Raw genomic sequence first — 25,840 nt, 5'->3', positions numbered from 1 at the left:
ACTGCATTTAAAAGTCTATACAAAGATACTAGGACAGAGAAAACAGCAGAAGAGGAAAAAAAAAGCACTAGCTGAAGCAACTGGGACATGAATGCATGATGGTGCTGTTATGATGAGAAAACTAAGTTGATAGTTTTGTATATACCTAAGGGAACATTACAAATTGAGAAAAAATACGGAGGAGCACCAGGCTTCATCCAAACCTAAATTTAAGAGATTGTGAAAATGTTCTTAAATTAAAGACTGAAGGGTAGGTGACAAGTGCAAAAGATCAAGGTGATTCACCTTGCAGTAGTAAAATCATGAAGACTATTTTCAAATGAAGGATGACACTGTCAATAGGAAACAAAGAACAGTTGAAACAAATTGTTAGGTCTCTTTTTCCACTTCTTCCTAGTTGCTTTTTAAAAAGAAAAACCTACATGCTACTACAATAATAATGCAAGAAGCCTAATAAGGTGTCAAAATCAGAATGCCTAGCTGTAGACAAGGATTACTGGCAGACACGCATTCAAACAAATTTCTGAAAAACACTGTTGTGATGCCAGTGGAACACCATTACATCAAAATATTGAGGACAGAAAGTAGGATGTGTTGTTTGTGAAGCTATGCCATCTGTCAGAAGCAGCTTAGGGTCAAATCTGATTAACAGGCTATTTTAACAAGTAACAGATTCTCTAAGGAATAAAATACTTGCATTGTACCGAAAAGCACAGTGTTAGGACTATATGAGCAACAGTCTGACCACACTGGTAAGAATGACTGTGACACACTGAAGGGGATAAAAGAGGTTGTGAAGACAGAAACAACAAAATATTGCAGGCTCCAATTGTCAGGTCAAGACAGGAAGCCAAGATTAAATGTTTAGACACCATTAACGACTGCTTCAGCCAGCAAGCAATCAGGGAAACCACACGAGGAGAAACAGTTCTTGACTTTATCAGAAGTAAAACACAGGACTCCCTTCAAAGTCACACTACTTGAGAGTTACTCTGTAACCGTGATTAAAGAAGCACTTAGAAATCCTTTAAAAGAGTGATAAAGAGCCAAATGTTTGTTTTTAACTTCAACAATGTGAACTATATAAAGATAAAAAGCATCTTTAACAAAACAAAAACAAACCACAAAAAGGACTAAAAAGGTTCCAAGAAGAGTTAAATCCTTGAAAGCAGCATGAAGGCTATTTAAAAGCATCATATTTGATGCTAATCATCAAAGAAGATTTTAGAAATGGGAAGAAAAAAAAATCTAGCACAGCTAAATAGCAGTGAAAGGAAGCTTTAGTAGAAGAAAACATCTTCATAAAAGTTAAAGTTTTGTCAAAAGAGGAAAACAAAACAGATTGTAAATAGTGTCAAGTTATATGCAAAAACACAGTAAGGCAGGTCAATAACTTGAAAAATAGGAAGTAGAATTGAGCAATTTTTAAAAAACATCACAACAGTAACAGGCCTGCTTAAGAGCCTGTGTGGTAAAAAGTAATCCGTGTATGAAAAGACCCTTCAAAGAAGGTAAGCCTGTAGCAAAACAAGCTTTCAATCTGCTGTACTCTATAAGGGTCTGGAGAGGATTTCTATGAAAGATCTCTCAATTATGGCAAACACTTTAAAGACAACCTCAAAAACAAAGCTAAGAACCGCACTATAAAAAAAAAAAAAAACACAAAACCACCCCACAAAAAACCAAACACTATACAGTTATAATAGATAGTCCTATTAAACAGACGGTCCTATAACATGTAGACCTATAAAAAAACAGAAAAGAAAATTACTGCTGCAAAAGTCCTTACTGGACTTATATCTTTGGATATTGTTTCTCTTAACTTGAAAAACTAAAATAATGCTTTAAAGGTACAGAAATAAGGACAATCAACAACACAGTACAGTTCCATACAAGCAGCAGTTATATTAATTAGAATTCTTCTGCCTGGAAAGGACGGAACTGAGGAGTGCAGAAAAGGCAAAGTGTAAAATGAAGAACTACAAAATCACGTGTGTCATGAGATGACCTGCAAGGGATCCCTCAAACTACTGTCTGCTGTTTTAGCTGATCTCTCCCTGGTGCTACACTGGGAGACACATAGAACATGAAAGGAGGGAGATCTTCACCTAAAGGTAGGATGGGTACACATCCACCTGGTGTTAAAAATTTTCATAAGGAAAATCCAGCAAGAACTAGTAAGTGGAAAGACACTAGTCAGGGCTCAGCAAGGCCATCAGAAGGCCTAGGAGAGTATTCTGGGCAAATACCACTGGGTGCTTGTTTATGCTTAGACTTCTCCATTTAAACATCCACCATGAGTCACTGTTAGAGGCATGATGTATCAGGCGTGCACAAAATTAAGACTCAGCTCATTGATACTTTCCTAGATTTTTTTTTTTAAGTCACAATAAGAGCACTACACCGTGTAGACTTTTAACACAGCTCAGTTACTCTAGCAAATACTATCATATTTCACTAACATAACACAGTACCTCTAAAAATCTCTAAATATTTGACACAAAGACATCATGATCTCCAATACAAAGGCAGAGAAACAGACTAGTAAGGGGACAGAGTTCTGCCTTTTGGTATATTAATTTTAGATGGTTAACTTGAATTACTGGAAGAGTATGTATCCAGGTTACACTGACTGGTTTCAGACTTGTCTAAGCTGTTACCAGAAACCAGAGCCTGCCTCACACCACATGATGAACGAGCCACCCCAACAGAAAAGGGGCACAAGGTTCTTATCTCTCTTCTTTGTCTGAAGCATATCCTTGCACTCTCACAACATACTGTACTTAACTAATTTGTTACTAGATTCGTTGAAAGAAACTTGTATTTAAAACTAATGAAGGCAAATAAAAGCATATCTGTTTTGTTTGGTTTTTTTTTTTCTTTTACACATGCCAGCTTTAGAAATGCTCCTGGAAAAAGTTATATAAAGTTCTTCAAAAGAAGACAACTGCTGACACACATCTGTGTTGGGTAAATACACAAAATTCAGATCTGGATTTAAAAGGATGTTCTAATATATAGGAAATGAAATTATTTGGAGCAGTTTAATCAGTTTATCAAACGTATCAGCAAGGCAGCTTTTCCATCACTAAAAACAAAACGCCGCAAGAGATGTGCTTATAGCAAGATTGTCTTTTTTTACGTTCTAAGATCGCCCTCATGTGGCTAAACACACTAAAGCTACTACTAAAGTAGCTACCACTAAAATACACTATGGCACAATATCGTTCTGTAACCACAGCACCGGAGATACCAAAAACACTCGGAACCTCTCAGAGAATAAGCACGAACGACGTGATGAGCCACTGACTTCAGGATGCCCTGGCTGAGATGCTCCGAATCTGTTTTTCGAAAGCAGATGTAACAGAAATGCAGCTGAAGTCAGATACAATTCAGCAGTTGCAGCATCAAACACACCTTGCACTTGTGACAGTTCTAGGTTCAACTACCCTCAGAACACTTTTTATTAAGACAATGTGCTTGAATAAATACGAACTTAGTAGTAGTAAGAGTTTTCCCATCTAAAGTTAGATCAAACCATATAAAGCAGCCATAAAGCAGTCCTGAAGTGCTTTTACAATAGTTATTTAACAGCACCTGTTAGATATTCGGCTTTTTAGATACAAGTTATTCTCCTGATAGCGCTGTTGTCTTTTACATAAAATTCTGTTTGAGTTGTAAACTAATTATCTGTAAATACTCTATAGGGCAGCTATGGATTGGTAATTTAGGATTCTAAATATCAATTAAAACGTCATCTCAGGGAATGACAATCAAAAGCCAAATCTGAGTATACAGGGTAATTAGCTAGCTTTAAATTACGCAACATCACTTCACAAACTTGTACTGCAACAAACACACTGGGATTGTGAAATTCAGAAAGCACGTACACCACACTACCTGGTTATCATCTCCTTGTAATTTTACTGACACTTGTAACCCCCATGGGAATCAGGCCAATGTAAGGCCTGTAAAGGACTGAAATGACAGCGCAGGGGAAGCACCTAACTTTGTTATATCCCTTCTGCAGCTGAACTCTTAGGCGCTTGAGCTAAAACCATTTACAAAACCTGTCAAAGTAAAGCACGAGTGTTTTACACCCAGATGTGCTGCAGTTCAATACAAACAGGAGGCAGCCCGGCCGCTCCTCTTTTCCAGGTGTTCCCTAACATGCTCCTGAGCGGGAGCGGCGGGACAGGCAGCCGGGGGGGCGGCCCGGTGCTCCCCAGCCCGGGCTGCCCCAGCCCTCCGGCGCCCTCCCAGGCGCTACCCGGAGCCCCCACGAGCGCGGAGGGGCCTGCGCGGTCCGGCGGCCCATGGGAGCCTCCACCGCAGGGAGACGGGGCTGGGGCATCCCCGGCGCCTCCCCACACGCACCCGTCGGCCCGCGGCCTTCCCTGGGGCACCGCCCGGCCTCGGCGGCTCCAGCACCCCCCAGAGCCCGCGGCAGCCGGTGCCCCCGGCCCCCACCCTTGGTGCGAGCGAGGGGCGGCGGCGGCTGGGGGAGCAGCAGCCGGCCCGCCGGCGGGGGCACTGCTCCTCCTGCGGACGGAGCGTGATGACACACTCGCGCCGGAACTACTTTCCTCCCTCCGTCAGCGCCGGCCCTGCTCTGAGCGGATCCGTGCGCGCTCGCCCGCCCTCCCCGGGCCGCCGCCTGCGGCCGGCCCCGCGCCGCCCCGCTCACCTGCAGCCGCAGCCTCCATAACCGCGGCGGGGACGGGGCGGCGGCGGCGGGGAGCTGAGCGAAGGCCGAGCGGCGCGGCGGGCCCGGCTTCAAAAGAAAGAGGGGGGAAGAGGGAAGGGTAAAACAAAAATCACTTCCGCGCCCGGCCCAGGCCCCGCGGGCCTCCCCCTTTGGTAGAGAAAATATTATGTCAGCGGGCGGGGGCGGGGGCGCAGACGGGCCGGGCGGCGGGTTATGGCGAATCTGCCGCGTCCGACACGGCGGCTTCTCGCTCGGCGCCGTCGCGCGGAGAGCGCGAGGCCGGGCGGGGCGGGGCGGGGCCGAGCCGCGGCCCGCGGGCGGCGCCTGCGCAGTCGCGGCCTCGCGCCCTCCCCGCAGGCGCGCGCTCGCGCTTCCGGGCGGGCCCTGAGCGGGACGGGCCCGGGCCGCGGGGACACGGACACGGGCACGGGCAGGGGCAGGGGAGAGTCTCCGTCCCTCTCCCCCGCGCGGGCCCCGAGCAGCCTCGTCCCTGCGGCGGGACCCCGAGGGGGATGAGACGTGCCCAGCAGTGATTACAGACGGGTCCGAGTGAGCCGGGTACTACAGCACAGTTGAACAGCTTTGAAGGAAAACACAATTCCCACCGCATCGACAAGTCCATAAACAAAACACTTGTGATGTACTTTCACATGGGCGTTCAGCCTCGTGCCAAAGGCCGCGACTCACCTGACTGCACTTCAGAAGTTTGACATTATACGCAGATCAGCATGTAGCAACAGTCTGGCGAATCACTAATTTTAGGATTCAGCTCAGAAGTTACGAATTTGGGTATTAAATTATTGGAGCTTTTTTCCATCACCTCCCTGGGCAGCCCATTCCACCACCCAGCAACCCCTTCTGGAAAGAAATGCTTCCTAATAGCCAGTCTAAACCTTCCCTGGTGCCGCTTGAGGCCATTCCCTCTTTTCCTATCGCTTGTTACTTAGTTAAAGAGACTCATCCCCAGGTCTCTGCACCCTCCTTTCAGGGAGCTGTAGAGGGCGATGAGGTCTCCCCTCAGCCTCCTCTTCTCCAGACTAAACCCCCCCAGTTCCCTCAGCCGCTCCTCCTACGACCTGTGCTCCAGACCCTGCACCAGCTCCGTTGCCCTTCTCTGGACACGCTCGAGTCATTCAATGGCCTTTTTGGAGTGAGGGGCCCAAAACTGAACACAGGAATTGAGGGGCGGCCTCACCAGTGCCGAGTACAGGGGCAAGATAATTTAATAGGATCTTGAAGACAGGTGCTTCCATGATGCAGCACTAGTGCCACTGGAATACTCATAAACACCTGCTTCAGCCTCATGCTTTTCTGTTTTGTTAGTTTACTGCTTTGTTTCTACACTAACAACCACTGAATACCAGGGGATTTTTAATCACTTTTAATCATAAATGTTTGCACGCATTCAATATTAATGAATTTAGTGTTGAATTCCATAATGTCTGTTACTGTAGTTAATTTCAGTACAAATGACTGTATAGGGATCTCATTATCCTCCGTAAACATTAGTAGTATTATGTTTTTGTCATACTGCAGATGAAGTCAGTGAAGTGTAAAGAGTGAAAACTGTGAAAACAATTAATTTCAGTATTAATTACAGTAATAAACCTAAATAAGTTCCTGTTGTAATAGAAATAATGCATACATATTAACAGAGAAATAGCTTATATTTTATAAACATCACTGCTTATATCTCATTGTGATAAGTAAAATTCAGCCACAGGCAGAAGGCCACAAAACCTATATATATTTGTCTGACAAACCAGTTTTTAACCTAGAAAATATCTACATGATGGTTGCATCATAAATGCTGACTACAGACCAAATCGATTCACCACATCACTGGGACTGAACCACCTCTGCTGGCACTTGGGCATTTTCTGACCATTTTTGCTCTTTTCCACTGTAAAACGGTTTTCCATCAGTGCAGTCTTGGTGATCTTCCCGCCATGGTGGATACAGCCTCTCAACCACCACCCCATCTCAAAAAATTACCTTTTTTTCACCCCCTAGTCTTCTCTGCCAGATGCTGAAGTAATTAGAATCTCTATCCTAACAGCCAGCCTCACAGTTTTACCCCATACTCTTGGAAGAGTCTTTTGACCTGGACAGAAAAATCCATTGTGTACAAGGGCTCCTTGAAGCAAATGCCCTTAGATCAGATATAAGAGAAGACTGAGAACAAACCACAGCCCTTTAGCCAGATGAAGGTGGGTCCCTGTAATTTAACTCGCCAGCACCTACAGGAAGCTGCAGTCAAGGATCTGGCAGGGGTGGGAGTGCGGAGGTTTAACAGAAACATTAAGATCATTACAAATGGAGGTGTGCGTGTTGGGAGCAGAAGCAGCTGAAGCAGCGTGTGCTGAGCAGGTCATCGATACCATGGCACATCTATGTGTAGCTCCTCAGGACACCCGGATCAGGAAAGCAGAATGCAGAAACACCCAGAGAGGACACGAGACAGTAAGTCAGCAGCGTTGCAAATTACTCACGGGGTGGGGCAAGATGAACGCACAGAAAATGAAAATTACTGTCAGCTCCTAAACAGCACAAGACACCTCCAAATACCAGGCTCGCCAGTTGAGAAACAACCAGGAGACATGATGATGGGGACTCAGTGTGTCCCTTGTCCTCCAAGTCACAAGTAATTCTGGCCAGACTGCCTGAACAAACATCCTCGATGCTTATGTGTATGACAGGGTGAGTGCAAGGAACTGAAATAATTGGTGTGTAAATCAGTCACCTCTCCTAACCGGTGTCACGTTCTGTCCTGTTACCCTACTTGCAGCATTAAACAGTCTTATATTGAGTTCTGCTACATTAGCTGCTACAAGAGGAAGCCTTGGCCAGAGCCAAGTCTTGGGCCCCAGCAGAAAAACTGTGACTGAGCAACCATACTCTACCAGTGTTCACCCCACCAATACTCCTCTTGCTCAGAATGAATTGCAGGAGACAGCTAGTACAGAAATGTGTTCTTTAGAATTTATGTCAGAGACCCAAATACAAAGCAGAAGGGAAAGACAACCAGATATTTCCAGAGGCTATGGTCAAACTCCTCTGCTAAATTATTTCATTTGTCTCCTCTGACCTGAATGACAGAGCAACATTATAGCAGAGTCACACATGGATATTCTGACCTGATGAGAAGCAACATTTAGGAATCTGTCTTTAGCTTGCTGCCTTGACTTGCCCTTTTCACCTTCTGGACTCCTAGTGCCCCTTTTTGCCCCTCTTCCCATCCCTGCTCACTACTGCACCTACCAGCTTCTGGAGAATATTTTCTACTAGGAGCAATAAAGATGAAAGCACATTCGTGCTTAGGCACTCACCACCTGTGAAAGGAAGGGATTCTGCTCTTTTTAGTACAGGAGTAATACTCATCCTTACCTTGGCATTAAAAGAACATTCTCTGGTCCTTGAGTCACCGAGCCTCACTATAGCGTGTAGGGTGGACTCTCCTGCCAAAAAAAGTGCTTGTCCCAAATCTTCCATGTAGTTGGAACCACTGGTTGAACATCAGTATGACAAGTGGTTTCTTACTTTTTACATAGTTGTTGCATACAGTTCTACTTTGCATAATTACAAGCCTGTGTAAAAGGCCACATTAATAAAGTCTTCTTCTTTACCAAAGACAAAAAAAAAAAAAATCAGAGCTGGAATCTCTGAGCTTTGGTGTCTGGCCCAGTCAAAATGTTCTGGGAGCTCTGCCTGTTGGAGGTCAGGAGAGAAGGAGACAAGATATCACTGCTGGGTTGCCTGGCCAGGTCACACAGCCAGCCACATTAAAGCAAAGTCTTTGCAACTCTGAATCACAACTTCCACAGCTTAAACAAAAATACCCTCAAATTCTTTCAGAAATTCCACCACATCCAGCCATATTAAACCCCACATAGCTCATCACCAGCATGAGTTTAGAAGCCCACACACAACAGCTGATCCAGTTGACAGAATAACCAGCTTTGACTGGAAGTGCCGTCTCAAAGCAGAAAACAGCCTTCATCTCAGGAGGGAATCTGATCCTGCTCTGTTTACCCATCTCATTCTGTCCTAGTTTTCTTACTGACTAAATTCAAGGTCCACTCTCTACCTGTGCATTCCCCATCTCTCCTGCGTATCTCCTTGTCTGACCTCTTGCTGCCTTTCAGCTCCCAGTCCCAGTTTTCATTCACAGGAATCTTTGCTGTTCTTCTCAAAGGCTCTTTCCAGGTGCTTTCTGCACTTAACTCACCACAGCTTCTGTCAAGCCACTCACAGATAAGCTCCTGCATGCACAAGTGTTCAAATACAGCTACCAGTTCCCTCCCTTCAGTCCACTGAGTGGTTCCTTGTTCTAGCTTCCATGTCTAGCCAATATCAGTTGGCTTCTCCTTAACCAACTCTCATAATACTAATGAAAAATGCTAGAGAATGCAGTTCACATACAGAGCCAGTTAAGTACTGCATAGGGCTTCAGCCTGCTTCTGGAGCTGGAATCCATGGAGAGAGTGAGGTGCCCTTACTGAGGGCACAGCAGATACCAACTCCTCCTTTTCCCGGTTACACCATTTGACTTTATTCACAAACAATGGGAAAACCACTTTACTGAAAATGTAACACAGGTGTGAAACTGGAGTGCACCTTGCTTCGCTGTTCAGTAAGAGTGGTCCCACACAATTAGAATAGTAAAATCAAGAAAAAATTAGAATTAGTACTGCCTTGTACAGCTTTCATTTCCATTTGGTTTTGCAGAAGCTATTTCTGGAAATCTTTAGCATCTCAGTCGTATACTGCATTTGTGCAGGATCTCCGACTCATTTAGCATTGTTGATGGATCTGACCTAGATATGAATTAGGACTACAGAGCAAAGGGGGTTGTCTGTAAAACAAGACACTGCCTCGTTTGTTACAGAAGCTGGAAAATACTGAGAAGTAAACATGAGGTTTTACGAAGGGAAATTAGGAATAGGATTTTTGGGAGGATAATATTTTTCTCAAAGAGCTCATTTATGATAAACAGTGTTCATTAATTGTGTCTTTTCTGGTTGCTCACCACGGCATCTTGCAATGTGCTTTGAAAAGTATCACGTATTTCTATAGCTGAAAATGTTAGTATCTGTGCTTAAATGTGATAATTGCTTTTAAAAAGCCTCATCCTAGATATCTTAAATTGAACATATAAAGTCAGGAGAACTTTTTACCCTAACCTTCAGTGCTTCACTTTCCCTTTTTCCCCACAAGCATTTTGTGAAAATAAAGCCATTTCTATTGAAGCAGCAAATCAATATAAACGTCCCATAAGCACCCACAACAAAATTAATCAAGCCACAGGGAGGATGCAGAGCTCTATATAGGACACACACCAAGTGCTATTTAACTGCGTAAATGAAGTAGTAGTCCTGTGAGAGAAAACAGTAAATTATGTGATCACAGACCTAAGGATCTGCAACAAAAAATATCAGCAAGAGGATAAAACCAAACATATGTTGACAGTCTTGACTCTGACGCTTAATTAGCTTTCAGTGCTTGACTTTCCAACCTTACTGATTTTTATGAGTGGTAATTTTAAAATACAAAAACCTTCTAGCATTTTATGAAGTAGAATGCATTCTAACAGAAGTGCAGAACTCAGAGATACGACTAATTAAATGTTCTAAGAAATCTTCAGCTTCGGCACACTTGCTGTAGAATTGAAGAAATCAACCCAAAATATGTGCTGAGTTTCTTTACTAATGCAAAGAATGCTCCAATACACATGCACTTTACTGCATGTGAGTTTACTATACTTGCTCGAAAACAATTTTTTTGGGAAGTACACAGTTCTCACTGGGATCAGTGGCGGTCTCTGATTTAATATTTTTTGGAAGAGCAGTCTGACCAAAAAGCAGTCTTAAATAAACAGGGTAGGTATATTCTTAATCCAGATGAGATCACTTTACAAATTTCCCACATCTTGAATCACTTTACAATTTCCCACATCTTGAATGACAAAGGGCATTGCAACACAGGACAGCTCTGATCTAAATCGGATAATTCAGAAAGTCTTATGAACAGCACTTCATACAATTTTTTTTCCCTCTTTTGATTGGCACATCAGGAACTATGATTCTTTTCTCTAGGAATAACAAGTATTTTACTGAAAGTTATTTAAAGAATAAAACATTGATGTACTAAGTTGTTATCTTTTCAGGTAGCTGAAAGATTTTCATTTAACATTACTGATCTTTGATAGAATTCTTCTTTCAAACTGCTTTGTTAATGCTAATTAGAGTATTTACTACTTGGAAGTCCCCTTTGCGTGTTCCCACTTTGAGATGTATTTTCATTACTGCTGAATGTCAAAAAAAAAACCCTCCAGAATTTTGTTTGGGTTTGTTGTTTGGTTTGTTTTGGGTTTTTTTGTGGTTTTGTGGGGGGTTTTTTTGGTTTTTTTTTTTTCCCAAAAAAGTTGCCTCCTCCTCAATACTGAATGCTTGGAAACAAAAATACAAATATTTACAAAAATATTTCCCAGTTTGCCATTAATACCATACCCCACATATCACTGCGATTCATATTTCTAGACTTCCCTTGGGGACATTTTGAGGACATAATACTCCTTACAGATGTTACAGAGCTTTAGGCAGAGCTTGGCCCATGCCATTACACCCCAACCCCTGGTTCAGTAGCCTGCAGAGAGCCTAACACCCAGTGGCAAGCCACCAAAACAAGCTTTCAGGCTACACCCTCAAAATGTACTCTAATGCTGGCTTTACAGTCCTGCAACTGGACACACCAGTTCCTCAGTCACAAGCCTAGCCATGTTAGGTACAGACACTTAACTCCAGGCTTAATTTCTTCAGCACACGGTGTTATGAGTTCCCTGGTGACAAAACAGTTCCCATGCTCCTCTTGCTCTTTTTCCCCCCTTCAGTCCTCCTTGCCAGTAAGTTTATTGCCGTCTAACTATACCTGTTAAACTTTGCACAGCCAAGTGCTCTATATTCAATTTGGAAAACAATTCTGCATACAAAACTTGTCTGAAAAAAGTTATTCGTGACCTGGATTAGTTCTTTCAACCAGCCCGCAGACAACTGCACTGAAACAACTAAAGAGACAGAAGGGAGTGGGAGTTGTATCACCACTCATCGATCCGTAATGTCCATATTTAATTTGAGTCAATTAAACAGGTTTCAAACGAATCAGTACAACTATCAGCTTTCAGTTTACACTGTAGAGACAGTCCGAGTCCATCACCTTCACCTCCAACTCGCTTAGGTGAACATACATCACCATGGAGGGAACACATTTCATTATTATTAAAATAAAAGCACCATGTTTAATGAGAGCAAAGAAGTAAAGTAGGTTAAGTAATGAAAGTAGTTCTTCCTGGGTTTTATAAACTGTTTTTCCACTAAGGGAAAACTCAAGCCATATTTACAGCTGTGGAGACGTTCACCTGTGTCCATTAAAGATAGATTCTGGGAGAGGACATGAAAGAAACATTCTCAAAGTATTTTAAATGTGCAATTTAGGGTGCGTAAAGTCCATAATTTATGTGAAAAAGTGAGTAAAAACATGGGGGTCTTCCAAAGAGAAGCTCAAGTCACTATATTTAACACAAATATTAGGTGTTTAAAGTGAATTTACCTTCACTTTGTTGTGAATAATACCTTTATCCCTATTCCATCAGTTGGATCATCTATATGGCAAAAGTCTGTTCACCACTACACAGGTTCGAGGAATTCTCAGTGCTATTCAGCACATATTTTTTACCTCACTTATTTTCCCACTGATTTCAAAGGGAAAACAACTCTAGCTGATGCTGTGCATTTGTGAAAGTCCTACTAGAAAATGCAAAGATTAATGCTCAGAAATCATATGAGGGTTGTTTTTAACCATAACTGGTTTTATGCTTAAGAAAAGTCATTGCGTTACTGGAAATGCTGCAATTTTTTTCCCCACAGTATCTGTCTGGAGTAAGTGTATCTGCTTGTTACTTTTATCTGCCGTGTTTAATGTGGGGTTCTGAGTTTAGGACTGCGTAATTGCTGTTTTCTTGTTACAGAACATTAACCAGTAACAACTTTATAATGAAAATGCTAATAAAAATGGGGCAGCGCAAACTGCACATCCACAAATCTCTCCAGAGCTTAGCATGAGGCTTATCATAATTCTTGCCATCTCAGGGTTGTATAGTCTACTGATACTGATTACACTGCACAGTTAATTTAAAAATTATCTCCTGCAGGCCTGAAAGGCAACAATTATAAATAACTTCAGAAAAAAATATATATACATACTGAAAATGCTTCTAAATAAACAGATACTAGTTTTCTCAGTGTAGCAATATAATCATTGCAGGACTTAGAAACAGCCTGTATTAATCACATTTCTGCTTGCAGGTTTATACTGTTTAATCCTATTACAACTGTACAGCATGTTTTTCCTTTGCTAGGTGATGTCAGACTATCTGGAGACAGCAGCACAGCTGGAACACTGTGCAGATTTAAATGGTGGTTTTCCTTGTTCTTTTAAGGACTTTAGGATTGTGGGTTGTTTTCTTACACAGGCTCCTATGAGACAAGAAATTATATTAAAAAAAGGAAAGTTAAGAAGAAACATTATTATATGCTGTTTCTTTTGTCTAGTACAAAACGAGCACCATGCAGCTGGACTCGGATAGAAATGCATGTGAGAAGGCAAACTTTGCCAGAAGCTTTTCAAAATGCAGCACTGGCAAAATAGAAGATTATTTGTATTTGTGATGATATATAAAATATACAATGCAACATCCAAACAGCACCCTGATTTCATTCTCTTCACCTTTACTGTAATTCAGGGAAAGAGGAAATATAGACATATCAAATAGAAAAAGTAAATTCATAGCATGAATAGCATACTCTCAATACCACTAAGAGACAGTGGTATCCGAAAAGGCACAAAGACAGGTGTAGAAGACAGACATCTTTGTTACCGTATTCCTACTGGGAAAGTTGGCACAGCTCTCACTGAACAGTGAGCTATTTATAGGAGAGTGGAGCAGAGAGGGAAAACAGCACCAACCATGCTGGTTTTGATTTATTAACTCTACAGTAGAAATTTGACAACCGTGATATACCCAAACTGCAAACTACAGAAATCTGATACTTTGTGTGATTTTGATTTGATTAGACATTTCATCATATGTTTGGCTTCAGCAGACTACTGTCCTATTCTTAATCTTCAGCAATTTTCTGCAAGATTAGCATGTCATTAAATACTTGATATCCTAAATTCCCTCCTAGGAAAGTGAGAACCACCACCACTACCTACCTAAATAGTTCCTCCAATGAAATCATACATACATATGTATAGATCTCTATTACATACACACCCAGTTACCCATGTTCTTTTCCACATACACTTTATTTGTGCTACTAAAATGCATGTCTGATACTTTATTTACTGCTGGAGCTTTTTTTTTTTTTTTCCTAATAAGCTTAAATAGAATATGGCATGCCTTTGTTTATGCATCAAGCTCAACGGGTAAGGCAATCGTAAGTCTGTTCAGTACTCACTACTTCATTACTAAAACTATTTTGAAATTACAAGAAACAGTACACATATATTACTATACCCCTAGGACTTTCACCCAGAGAAGAAAAAAGCAAAAATAATGGGGATTTTCTTGTAAGCAAAGAAAAGGTAGTTTGCTTACTGGAAGTAAAAAAAAATACCTGTTAGTTAAAAAAACACATTAAAAAAAGAACTAGTTAGTTATACTCTGATAGTTGTCTATCAAATACATGCAACTGAATGTTTTTAAATTGAAAACTACTGCTCCTTCTCATACAAAAATCACCACAGTACTCAGGCAGTCTGCAAGTGTAGCATTCACCATCCCTATTCTTTTAATTATATTTTTTACATAAAATGGTAATTAAGTAAAGGGTTTCCTATTCTTGGGGATTGGAGATGGCAGCTTTCAGCGTCCTCAGCTCACAGGCAACTCCAAACCCACTTTCACTAACATTTGAAGTCAAGATGCTGGGTTTTGAGCAGCAGTGACTGAGGCATGGGTGTACTTTCCTCTCCTGGCTCTGTCTGGATACGCATACTAATATAGGGAAAAAAAAATCCGCAGCTAAATTCTTCAGAGCCTGTCTGCCTACAGCTTCTGGAGGTCTTCAGAAGCATCCAGACTTTCCCAGTGCCTGCAGAAGACGACTGATGGTACTACTGTGACCATCTAAACAACACTATAAGAGGACAACATGCCTACTGCTGAAACAAGGTAAAAAAAAAAAAAAAAGGTATGTAAATTGTGAAATGTTGATATCGTTGATTTGCTCATTAGTCCTTGCATATTAACACTGCAAATTCCACAGTTATCACAGCCCAATAATTCACTCTTCAACACAGCAAATATTAATGACATAAAAAAAAGCTTAAAAAGGGAAAAGCTGTAAATAAGTCCTTTTTCAGAGTAATATTGGTTGACTGACAAAAAGTCCTACCACCACACATTCATTCTTTGCTCCTTACAAGGAAGAAAACTCACGCACTGCACAGTGTTTGTGGATATTTTAACCAAAACGCCTCCATCTCAGAGATTTAATTTTGAAGGTAGTATGGAGATTACACCACAAGATGTTTTAAGGAAAATTTACAGTTTTAGAATTTTTGTAAAATCACAAATATTGCTTACGTTTTGAATACTCCAGCTACTAGAGTGTAATGGCAGCAACACTGAATTGGACAGTCTACAGGAAGTCTGTGTAAGAGAAGAGGACTTCATTTCTCTCAACTCCATCTCCTAAGGCTGACAGAAGCTCCAGTTAAAACTCCTTAATGGGTGTAAGCTGTTTGAATTTCCATTTTTATTACTCCTTTAGTTTAAGTTAGTATCTTCAGATTTCATTGTGTATTATCTCAAAACCAAGCAACTGTATGCTCGATCTGGGGTTGTTCCCTTGGCCATGATACCAGGGTTTTCCTGGTCCAAGAACGATTTTATTTTTCCCTCTTCCCGGATAAAAACTCTAGAATGTGTTTCATTTGTAACTCCAGTGCTCTGATGAGATAATTGCTCAAATTGGAGGGTAAAAGAAAATAAATTTTGCAGCTTACACACCTAAATATTTCCCGTATTTTTGGAGTGCTCTTCAGGTAATTTTCTGTATTATTTTGAAAATGAGTGAAAAATTAAGTTGTAAAAGGTTTAGCTGTATTTCTTTCTGCCTCACTTCCCTTTCTCTGAAATAACAGCACAGTTGCATAACATGTGAAGTGCAGTACCTAAAAACCATCTGCTCAGTCTACTTTCATTAGTACATCACGTCAAGGGTTTTGGGGGTTTTATTTTTGTAACACAGACACCATCACTTAAACATCTAATAAAAACACACAGGTTCAGTTTTCATGTTGATGCAGCAAGATGTGCTAATAAATTAGTCATCCTTGTCATATCTCAGCTGTCAATTCTGCAAAACTTGTTTATGATTAAACCAACTTATGTATTGTGTACACTTCACGTGCTTTATGTAACTGTTTACATTTGCTTATATTTAGTATCTCCTGATAAATTCTGAAGCATAACAAGCCTGGGTTTAATCTCATTCATATTAATGAAAGCCAAAAAATACCTTAGTAATCAGTGAAGTCACCCATATGTAATGGAATTTAATGGTGTCAGAATCTGGCCTTCAGTCACAACTGCAGATCGATTAAACGCTCTCACGTCGGCACTACTGTTCTGCTATAAAAACAACGATCAGATCTAATAGGCGTGAGCTATCACAGATCAAGGCATTGGAAATTACTAGTGTGACCTCAACTATTTTTCTAGCAGAAATGTGGCAGCTCAGACAAAAATTCAGGGAAGTTTGGTACTCGAGGGTTTTCCGATATCCCCTCTGGATGCACTGGAGGAAATCTGTCCAAGGACCAGCAGAACCTTCACGTACCTTGAGGCTCCCATGCATGTAGGCCATGTCTGCAAGAGCTCCACTACCAAAGCCAGCAGTGAAAGGTCAGAGCTTGGCACAGCGCAAGCCTCCACATTGCTGTCAGTCCTCTCCCTGGCTCCCGAGAGGCAAGGAAAGCTTTTCATCCCTATCACTGGGGAAGCCCAGGTAGTGATCTTTTGTCTGCAAGGGCAGACTGAAGCCTGCCATCTGTGGTTTGAGGAAGGCTTGAAATACCGCTTTATCTCCCTCTCCCCTTCCTCCCCCAAAAGAACTGATGCCTTCCTAAAAGCTACCAGCCTGGCAATGAAGGTCTGTAGCCCTTCTTGTTTTGTCTCATCTGCCTCTCCCACCCACGTCTTTAGCCCCTCTGACACACTCTTCCTCCCTTCCCCCAACAGTCACCTTGGAACTGTGGAAACTCAGCTTTCCTTTCTGCCATCTACAAGCCCATACAGACCCCTGGGCAATATTTCTCAGTCACCTCTCACAAAATACCAGTAATGCCCTAGAGATTCTCCTGTTCCTCTACTCCTGGAGGGAAGCAGCGCCATCAGCAACCCCAGAGAGCACCGCAACGTGGCTGTGGAGTCTGCAGAAGGCACCGTCCTCATTCACCGAGGTGTATCGGAGAGCAACAGCAATACCGGAGTGTCTTCTCCAGTCCCTCCATGCTGAGGTATGATGATGACAATGACCATGGACACACCTGACTAAGATACACCAGTGGAATGACAGGGCAGCGAAGGGCACAGAGGAAGGGAGGCAAGAAACAGATTAGAGCAAAGCAGGAATTGAGTGAGTCCATGTCAGTAATTTCTTAGATGATTATATCCATCCCTGAGCTTTCCTTCGGAATGTGCAGAACTGGTTTCTTCCAAAAGTCATCCCTGAGTTTTTAAGACTGTTTTGCTTCAGGAACACCTTCGACTACCCCACCAAGTGGTCTCCTGCAGCCCTGGAGCCCTCTAACACCACCCAAGCAATGCTACACTGCACCGTGCAGCACCAGAACACCCCCCCTGCCATCCCCCCTGGATTGCAACACAGACCTGTTGTTTCCTGCCCCGAGAACACTACTCCAGGGAGTTACAGCACAGCCTCCGGTGTCACACACTGCCAAAAGGAAAGGAGGGAACACACCCCCATGTGTCTTACGACAGGGGCAGTACACAGGAGATGGAGGAGATCCAGAGTCAAACGCTGTGTAGTGCGGCTCCAGCCAGCCTGGAGGGGACAGCTCTGAGCACTGTGGGTGCAGTCTTTCAGGTGGTGGTAGGAGGAGTCTGGGGAAGGAATCACTCACTGGAGCAAGTGTATTTATCAGTACAGATGCGGCTTGTACGTTGGACAGACAGTCTTTTATTTACAGGAATAAACTCTTCTATCCCCGAGCCAAAAAGCATAAACTACTCCTAACTTTATAGAACAGTTCATAGATGCACAGAATGTACTTGCTCGCAAAATAAAAAGGTATTTATTAAAAAAAAAAAAAGAGGTATGAGGTTTAATTAAAATGTTTCGACATCAAGGGGCTGTTTTAATAAAGTATTTCAGACTTTCATGTCATCCCACAATACTAACTACTACCTCACCAGCTGAAGTAGTAATAAGATAACGATCTTATCAGAGTAGCCCTAGAAAAAATTTCACTAGACCTTGATTTTTCTTACTACTACTACATATACAGTCTTCATGGTACAATACCTTAAATTTGCACTTTAAGCAGTCAAAATAAATAGAAAAAAGTTTTAAGAGTAAGATTTGTATGGAAATTATTTCTGATTATTCAACATGCAACAGATTTTTCTAGACTTAAAAAAAAAATGGTTAAAAACTACATCCGAAACTTTACTCTTATTTAAGTATTTATTGTCTGCTAGTAAACATGTGTAAATGGCCAAAGTTTCCATTTCCTGAATTCACTGATGAAAAACAGGAATTTACGTGCAGTAGCAAAGACTAAAAAAGGTTCAGAAAGGAGCAAAAAATTTAGAAATCTGTGCTTCATCAAAAGCCTATGGAAAATCAGTCAATTTAGTTATCAAGAAGCGTATAATCATAACGTAGATAACGTACATAGAAAAAAATCCTCACAACTTCTTAACTTAGTTTTCACTAAGTTTTCTAATGAGAGGAAGCCAAAGCTAAACATAGATGTAAATGTATTTAGTAGGCAATGTAACATCACTGTCAGAATTCCTGCAGAACAGAAAGAATATAAACAAACAGGTGGAAAGGTCCTTAGCCCACGTGTTTACAATAAGGCATTAGAAAGACCAGATCTATACAAATGCAAGAGTCAAACAGCATTCTGCTGAGTGTGGCAGGCAGCTGTCTCAGAACAGCACCTAGCCCTGACGAAAAATCCACCCTTATCAGATCTGACACAAAGAGAGAGTTGTAATGAAGGTTTCCAAGGGTAATGAGTTTGGGGTTTTGGTTTTTTTTTAACAGATGTTCAGAAGGAACAACTCCAAACAGCAGCTGTGCTCAGGGCAGTGGCAGTAAATAGATGACATTATGCAGATGGGCTGCTTGTGTATGTTGTCAGATCATGATTTACTAGAAAATATAGTATTTCAGTTTGGGCATGAAGCTCTTTTTGGGAGGGCGGGGTTAGGCAATTTTTTCCATTTTTTAGTATCTTAATTTAAACAAAATAAGCAAAGTTATCACTATGATACTTTTAAAAAGTCTACTTATATTAAATATATTTCAGTAAGATTACATTCCATTTTTGTTTCAGAAAAATCAGTTTATAGTATGGTCAAATATTGATTCTTAGATATCTTCAAGAAATGAAGATTTATTCCATTTTACAGTAAAGAGACATATTACTTGTTCTTTCCCTGCCAACTGTGTTTAAGTATTGCTAGCCAACATAAGTTTAACTAGCAAAAGAAATTTCTCGGGAGTTAAAGTTACCAAGGGCACAATTTAAACAATTTCTACAAAGCACTTAAAATCTTTATAAAATGTTGAAGTGTTCTTGTAACATTGAGAATATATTTGGAGCAAGTTTTTGTGGAGTCAGTTGAGTGGGTCTGTGTCATCCTGTACATCTGATGAACTTAAACAAGAGAGATAAAACAATATTCAGAATACTTCCTTTTGCTTAGTATTTCGTTATATCTCTGTGATAGAAGCCGTAAGAACACCACACACTGGCAAGTCTAGTAGCAACAGATTAAATTTTCACATAGCACGTTGACCTTGGGAAATACTATTTTCAGAGCTCCTTCAGCACCTTATTACTCTATCATCCTTGAGAATTAAAAAAAAAATCATTTGTAAGTGGGATATTCTTACCCAATTCACTTTGATTTTTTTTTTTTTTTTTTTTTACTCAAAATGTTTAGGTTATTACACTCTGGGAAGTTTTCCTGTTCTACCATATGAAGACTGATTGCCATGTGTCTAGAAACCTCCAAGATCAGGCTCTGTCCTATTTAGTTGCAAGATGGACAGTTTATCTTCATAATATCAATTAAGCTTTTGTGCCTTCACAGAAGCATTCTCTGAATTAGAGGGTTTGGTGAACCCTCCTTCCCCCGTGTCATGGTTTAAACCCGGCCAGCAGCCAAACACCATGCAGCTGCTTGCTCACACTCCCCTGCCCTGGAGAATGGGAGGGGTAAGGGTAAGGAGAGTCATAGGCTGAGAGAAAAACAATTTTAAAATTGAAATGAAATATAATTAAAATAATAATAGTAGTAATAACAGAATATACAAACAAGTGATGCACAGTGCAACTGCTTACCACCCGCTGACTGATGCCCAGCCCATTACTGACTAGCAAGTCCGGGAAGGAAAATCCCAAAGCAGCAATCCCAGAAGAGAGTGCACGAGCTTCCTGGCCAGCCTTAATCTACATACTGAGCATGACGTGACATGATATGGGATATTCCACTGGCCAGTTTGGGTCCGCTGCTCTGGCTGTGCCCCCTCACAGCTTCTCGTATACCTGTGTGCTGGCGGGACACTGTGGCAGTGCAATTCTCACCCCTCCCCGCCCCTCCTTGTTGGGCTGCTTGGTGCCAGGTGTGATTCCACCCACATCCCCGGAGCTATACCCCGATCTGTGGAGATAAGGACTGATAACGTTAAAGCGCCCCCTTAACTAGCCTGGCTCCTGCCCCTCCTGATTGCTCAGAAACAGTTATAACAGCCCATCATCTCTTAATGGCCTGGCACACCTGTGCCTGGGATGTGCTCAGATGGGAACAATTACAGAGTTGCACATTCATCAAGTTCTTGTGCAACTGCTGGAAGGCACCAGAATACTTTGCTGTTCGAGCTGTGTGTGAGCAAAAGGTATCTGGCAAAAGTCATTTATCTTGGACCCTCTAAATTGCAGCCACCAGGGAGACCCTTTGAGCTCTCCTGGATCGCAGCGGGCCTGTGACCGGCATCTCCGCTGAGCAGGGACACCTCTCGGGTACCAAAACCCTTACGGTGTCATCTGCTGCCAGAGCTGAGGGAGGGCCAGGGCCAAGTCAACCTGCTCGAGTCTCAATTATCGCCCGTTGAGGAATGCCGAGGTGTTGTATTTACTCTAAACACGAGAGAAGGGAAATTTTACTTTGAGCTAACTTCTCTTTCACCCACTCTTTCTCTGCTTACTGGTGTGTGTGGGTACATACTTCACTCTACTGGATCCGAATAATTTTGTGTCTGTGTGTGTTTGTACGTTTTGTGTTTGCGTATGTGCATGTACATGTGTATAGAGTTAAGATACCATATAGTTAGTGTGAATCTTGTCATTTTAGAATCTGTAAATAAATTGCTATTTTTATAACATTTTCTGAATTATTTTGTAATGATCAATTGCTGTTACTTATAAATCTAGATATCCTGTTAAATTATTACCGTGTTAATACTTTCATCTGCGACACACAGAAAGCTGAAAAGTCCTTGACTTCTTAGAGACAACTAAAGACACCAGTGCATTATCAACATTCTTCTCATACCAAATCCCATAGTGAATTCAGTACACAGCACTATTCTAGCTACGAAGAAGGAAAATTAGCTCTATCCCAGATAAAAGCAGGACACCCAGACAGCATCATCTGTAAGACTTGCCTGGTATCTTTCCACACCTAAGAAAATGCCATCTTGTGGAGCCCCTAGAAGATACCCTTGTGAGATATTCCCAGCTGCAACTAACTCTGACAATCCAAATTCCTTAAGGCACAAACCAGCACGATATTCCCTACTCCACAGTTCACAGCTTGGAGTGAAGAACAGCCTCTGTTTAAAGCAGTGAAAAGTTATGTACCTGATCCTGATACTAGATCTAAGCAAAGGGAGCCTGAATTTACCCAGTCCTTAGAGAACAAAGCAGTCTTATAATAACCCTCGTTAGGCCACAGCCACTCTTCAAAACTGCACCTAACAAGTTTAGCTAGCAAGCAAAAAGCCACCTCCTATAAGACAAAGAAAAAAAGGAGAGAGATCCTTGTGAACATTATCCAGTGAATCTGGTTAGTTCCTCCTGTTTACTGTCTACAAATAAGGTTTTGTACTCTGGAAACTCTGGGAAAAAAAAGGTCCTACACACCTCTGTCTTTGTTAAACATGGAGGATTCACTCCTCTTCTGTATTCTCAGACTAAGGCCACCAAAGACACTATTGCTGCTTTTGCCTTACTGGCACTTGCTTCCTTGTTCTCTTGGGAAGGAGAACTCTTTTCTCTACTTCTGAGGAGACAAGTAGCGGTGAAAGACAAAAAATTCCTTTATTGCAATTAAAGGAATGCTGCATTTCTTTTTGTCTAAAATGAACCAGCTGGAACGCTCTACCACTTTCAAGTTTGGACAAAGCCTTGACCCTTAATTTTGTGGGTGGATGTTGTGGTTTAACCCCAGCTGGCAATTAAGCACCACACAGCTGCTTGCTCATCCCCTGCAGTAGGATGGGGGAGAGAATAGACAGTTTAATAGGAGAGAAAAGAAAGAAAATAATAATAATGGTAATAATAAAAATGATGATGGAACTAGATGATCTTTAAGGTCACTTTCAGCCCAAACCATTCTATGATAACAATAATACTAACAGAAGTATCAGAATACACAAAACAAGTGATGCACAATGCAATTGTTCACCACTCACCCACTGATGCCCAGTCAGCTCTTGAGCAGCAGACCCTGGGCAGCTTTCCCCCCAGTTTATATACTGGGCATGACATCATATGGTATGGAACATCCCTTTGGCCAGTTGGGGTCAGCTGTCCCAGCTGCGTCCCCTCCCAGCTGCTCGTGCACCCCCAGCCTCCTCGCTGGCAGGGCAGCAGAAGATGAACAGTCTTTGTCTTAGGATAAGCACTGCTCAGCAACAACTAAAACCATCTGTGTGTTATCAACATTATTCTCATCCTAAATCCAAAATACAGCACTGTACCAGCTACTAGGAAGACAATTAACTCTATCCTGGCCAAAACCAAGAGACGACAGATTAAAAAAAATTTCAAGGACCGATACTACACCCCACAAAATAAATACAAATTTGTCATAAACATGTTGTTCTATTTGTTTTCAGTATCTTTTAAACATGGCAATCTAGAAAGTCCCAAAGCAACTGTTATTAACAATGTAAGTGCCGAAGTGTTTTTTATTCCTAGAAAAAACCTAAATTGACAGCATCGAATTAAAAAACCCTGCATCACCACAACATCACCAGAAAAGTTCGTAAGCCTAATAACGCTAACTTTTTAGGTAAATGTAATCAGGTCTTTAGAAGTGGAAGTTTCTCTTTCACTGCAATCTGAATTATGACATTTCTTTAAAATACAAAGTATTTTACAATACGGGCAAGCATTCTGCAGTTGAATGAACTCATTATCGCTCCTACTGAAGAGGGAACAGGTATCAATAGGCTTGGGGCTGCACAGAAGCTGCCCCCAGGACTGACCAGAGTTGTGAAGGCAAGAGGTAACTGCCCACAACAGGCCAAAAGGGTGCAATGGACTTAGTGACACCGTCACTCCACTCGAACCAGTCCACGCTTCCAGGAGTTCAATACCAAGCAACAGAATATGAAGCAGAGTTCATAAAATCCAGCTCATTTCAAATAAACAAATAATGCAAGAACATGAACATCAGTAGTAGCACTGGAAAGGAGAGATTTGAGCAGTTAAACCCTAGCTGTTCCCAATTAACTCTACATGAGAAAAGGAATATTTTGTTTCTATTAAAACACTTTCAGTTCTTCTGGGATAAATACATATAAAATTAATCTGGAGCCATTTTTGGACCCAAAGTTCAATGTAAAGCATGATGTATGAGTAAAATAATGGAAAATGTTCTTATCATGCTGACACCCACTTATTCTCTAGCAGCACATGTTGCACATACTGTGATATTTAGGCATTGAGAATGGAAAAGAAAGTTTATATGGCAGAATTCAGTAAAACTAAAGACGCCCCTGCATTTTAATGTCATCCCACAAAGTTAAGACAGAAATGTAAGTCCAATCCTGCTCACCCTGGAGCTTAAACTGGCTTTAGCAGCTTTGTTTACATAGATAATATAATAACATTGTACGTATAAATCCTACTTATTCTTAACTCCCTTGTAGAAAACGAGAATTTCTCACGTTATTGAAAATACAGAGTAGGTGTATTAACCAAAATTAAGGATCCTCTGAACACTTCTTGATTGGAATTATAAACAACCTCTGTTATTATTTAAAAAATGTTTATTAACACACACCAAAATGAACATAAAAATTTTGTCATCTCTAATGCAAATCTAGCATTTTAAGGACTGACCATTAGAACTTCTAAATGATATGGTCTGACTACATAGGTGCAGTGACAAACAGTCCTGTATGAAACTTGTTATGCAAAGTAAGGCTTCTATTATTAGCATGTAGCTGTCATTTAAAAGCTACTCAAACAGTTGACTGAAAAAAAACTCAACCTGTGCAAGTGTCTTCTGAGTTGAAACTGATGTCGTGTATGCAATCTTCTCAGAACATTTTGTCCTGAATTTTAGCGCTTCTCTTTCCCATTCCCAGGTTTTTTATTTGGAAGTAACTTTTCGGGAAGACAAGACTCTACACATTTAAAAATGACAGGTTTTTTGTTCGGTTGTTGGGGTTTTTTTGTGTTGTTCTTTGATTTTTAATCAGCTTCAGCAAATAAAAATAGGAAGCAGCGGTAAATTTAAGATACAAAGGAGAACACCTCAATTCTTTGAAAGAGAACTGGTTACTTACTACAATTTTTGGATTAGTTTTTTCCCCTTCTTTTTTGGCTTTTCAAAGAAAAATTATAAAGCGATTTTTCATGTATCTCACCCATACCTGCAGCTTTCACTTCACTTAATTCGGTGTCTTGAAGCGGAAGCCAACAGATGTTCTCTTGGCCTTGGCCTCTAGCACCAACACCACACATACACTAGTGCCTCTAACCTGAAAACTCTGTAGTAAATTACTTTTTCCCCCTCCTCATGAATATTGCTCTTTTTGATAAGATCTAGTTTGCTTCTTGTTTTCCTGCCTCTATCCCATAACGCCAGCTTTTCTAGAAGACTAATTTATGCAAGGAGGGGTAGCAGGCGTTTCTTTGTTCAACAGCAAACAAGATTTCATTAACACTCCTCTGAAGGCAACTGTATGAAGTTTGTGTCTCCAGCTGACAGCGCTGGACGGGTGAAATCCTTGGCATGTGATGCAACGGAGAAATGCCTACGCCTGGAGAACCAGAGTGGCTGTGAAAGTAAATACTGGGTGTATGTCATGTGTCTGCTGCAGGTAGGAGGAAGGAAGCAACCTACAATAAGCTAACAACAGACAGTTCAATAGGATAGACAAGAATTCGACTGTAGTGGGCACAGAATAGATCATATTTCATGAAATCGTGCTCAGATATAACATTTCTGTTGACTATTAACACTAAATTGGAATCCAAGTTAAGGAGAGATTTGCTAGTTTACAAATTCCTTAGACACTAAGTGTAAAACATCTCTAAAAATTTATCAATATATCATGTTTTCTACTAGTTAGTAGTCAATTCAACTAATTTATTAATATTTGGGGAAATAATAAAAAGCATTAAGCTACGCAATTAATGTATATGTTTTCAGCATGTTTTCCATAATCTTAAGCAACCAGAATTCAGTTCACAAAGCATCTTTCATCCCTGCCACCTCCCTTTTTTCCCTGTCAGAGATAAAGCTTGTGTAAAGTTTGGAAAAATAATTTTCCGTTTTATTAAAATGGCGTA

The 25,840-nt window shown here is 41.2% G+C and overlaps 1 protein-coding gene across 2 annotated transcripts in view; it reads right to left on the bottom strand.

Moving 5' to 3' along the window:
• ZFAT (zinc finger and AT-hook domain containing) overlaps positions 1-4,870 on the bottom strand; it is a 106,391-nt gene extending 101,521 nt beyond the window's left edge. For both annotated transcript variants that reach the window (XM_074898396.1, XM_074898397.1), the window contains exon 1: positions 4,688-4,870. In XM_074898396.1, the coding sequence (XP_074754497.1) occupies positions 4,688-4,706 (19 nt within the window). In that variant the 5' untranslated portion in view covers positions 4,707-4,870. The remainder of the gene's footprint in view (positions 1-4,687) is intronic.
• Positions 4,871-25,840: the final 20,970 nt, after the last annotated feature.

The sequence above is a fragment of the Athene noctua genome, chromosome 2 (assembly GCF_965140245.1).
Source record: "Athene noctua chromosome 2, bAthNoc1.hap1.1, whole genome shotgun sequence".
Lineage (NCBI taxonomy): Eukaryota > Metazoa > Chordata > Aves > Strigiformes > Strigidae > Athene > Athene noctua.
Note: the sequence above shows the minus strand (reverse complement) of the source record. Positions and strands in the feature narration are given on the sequence as shown.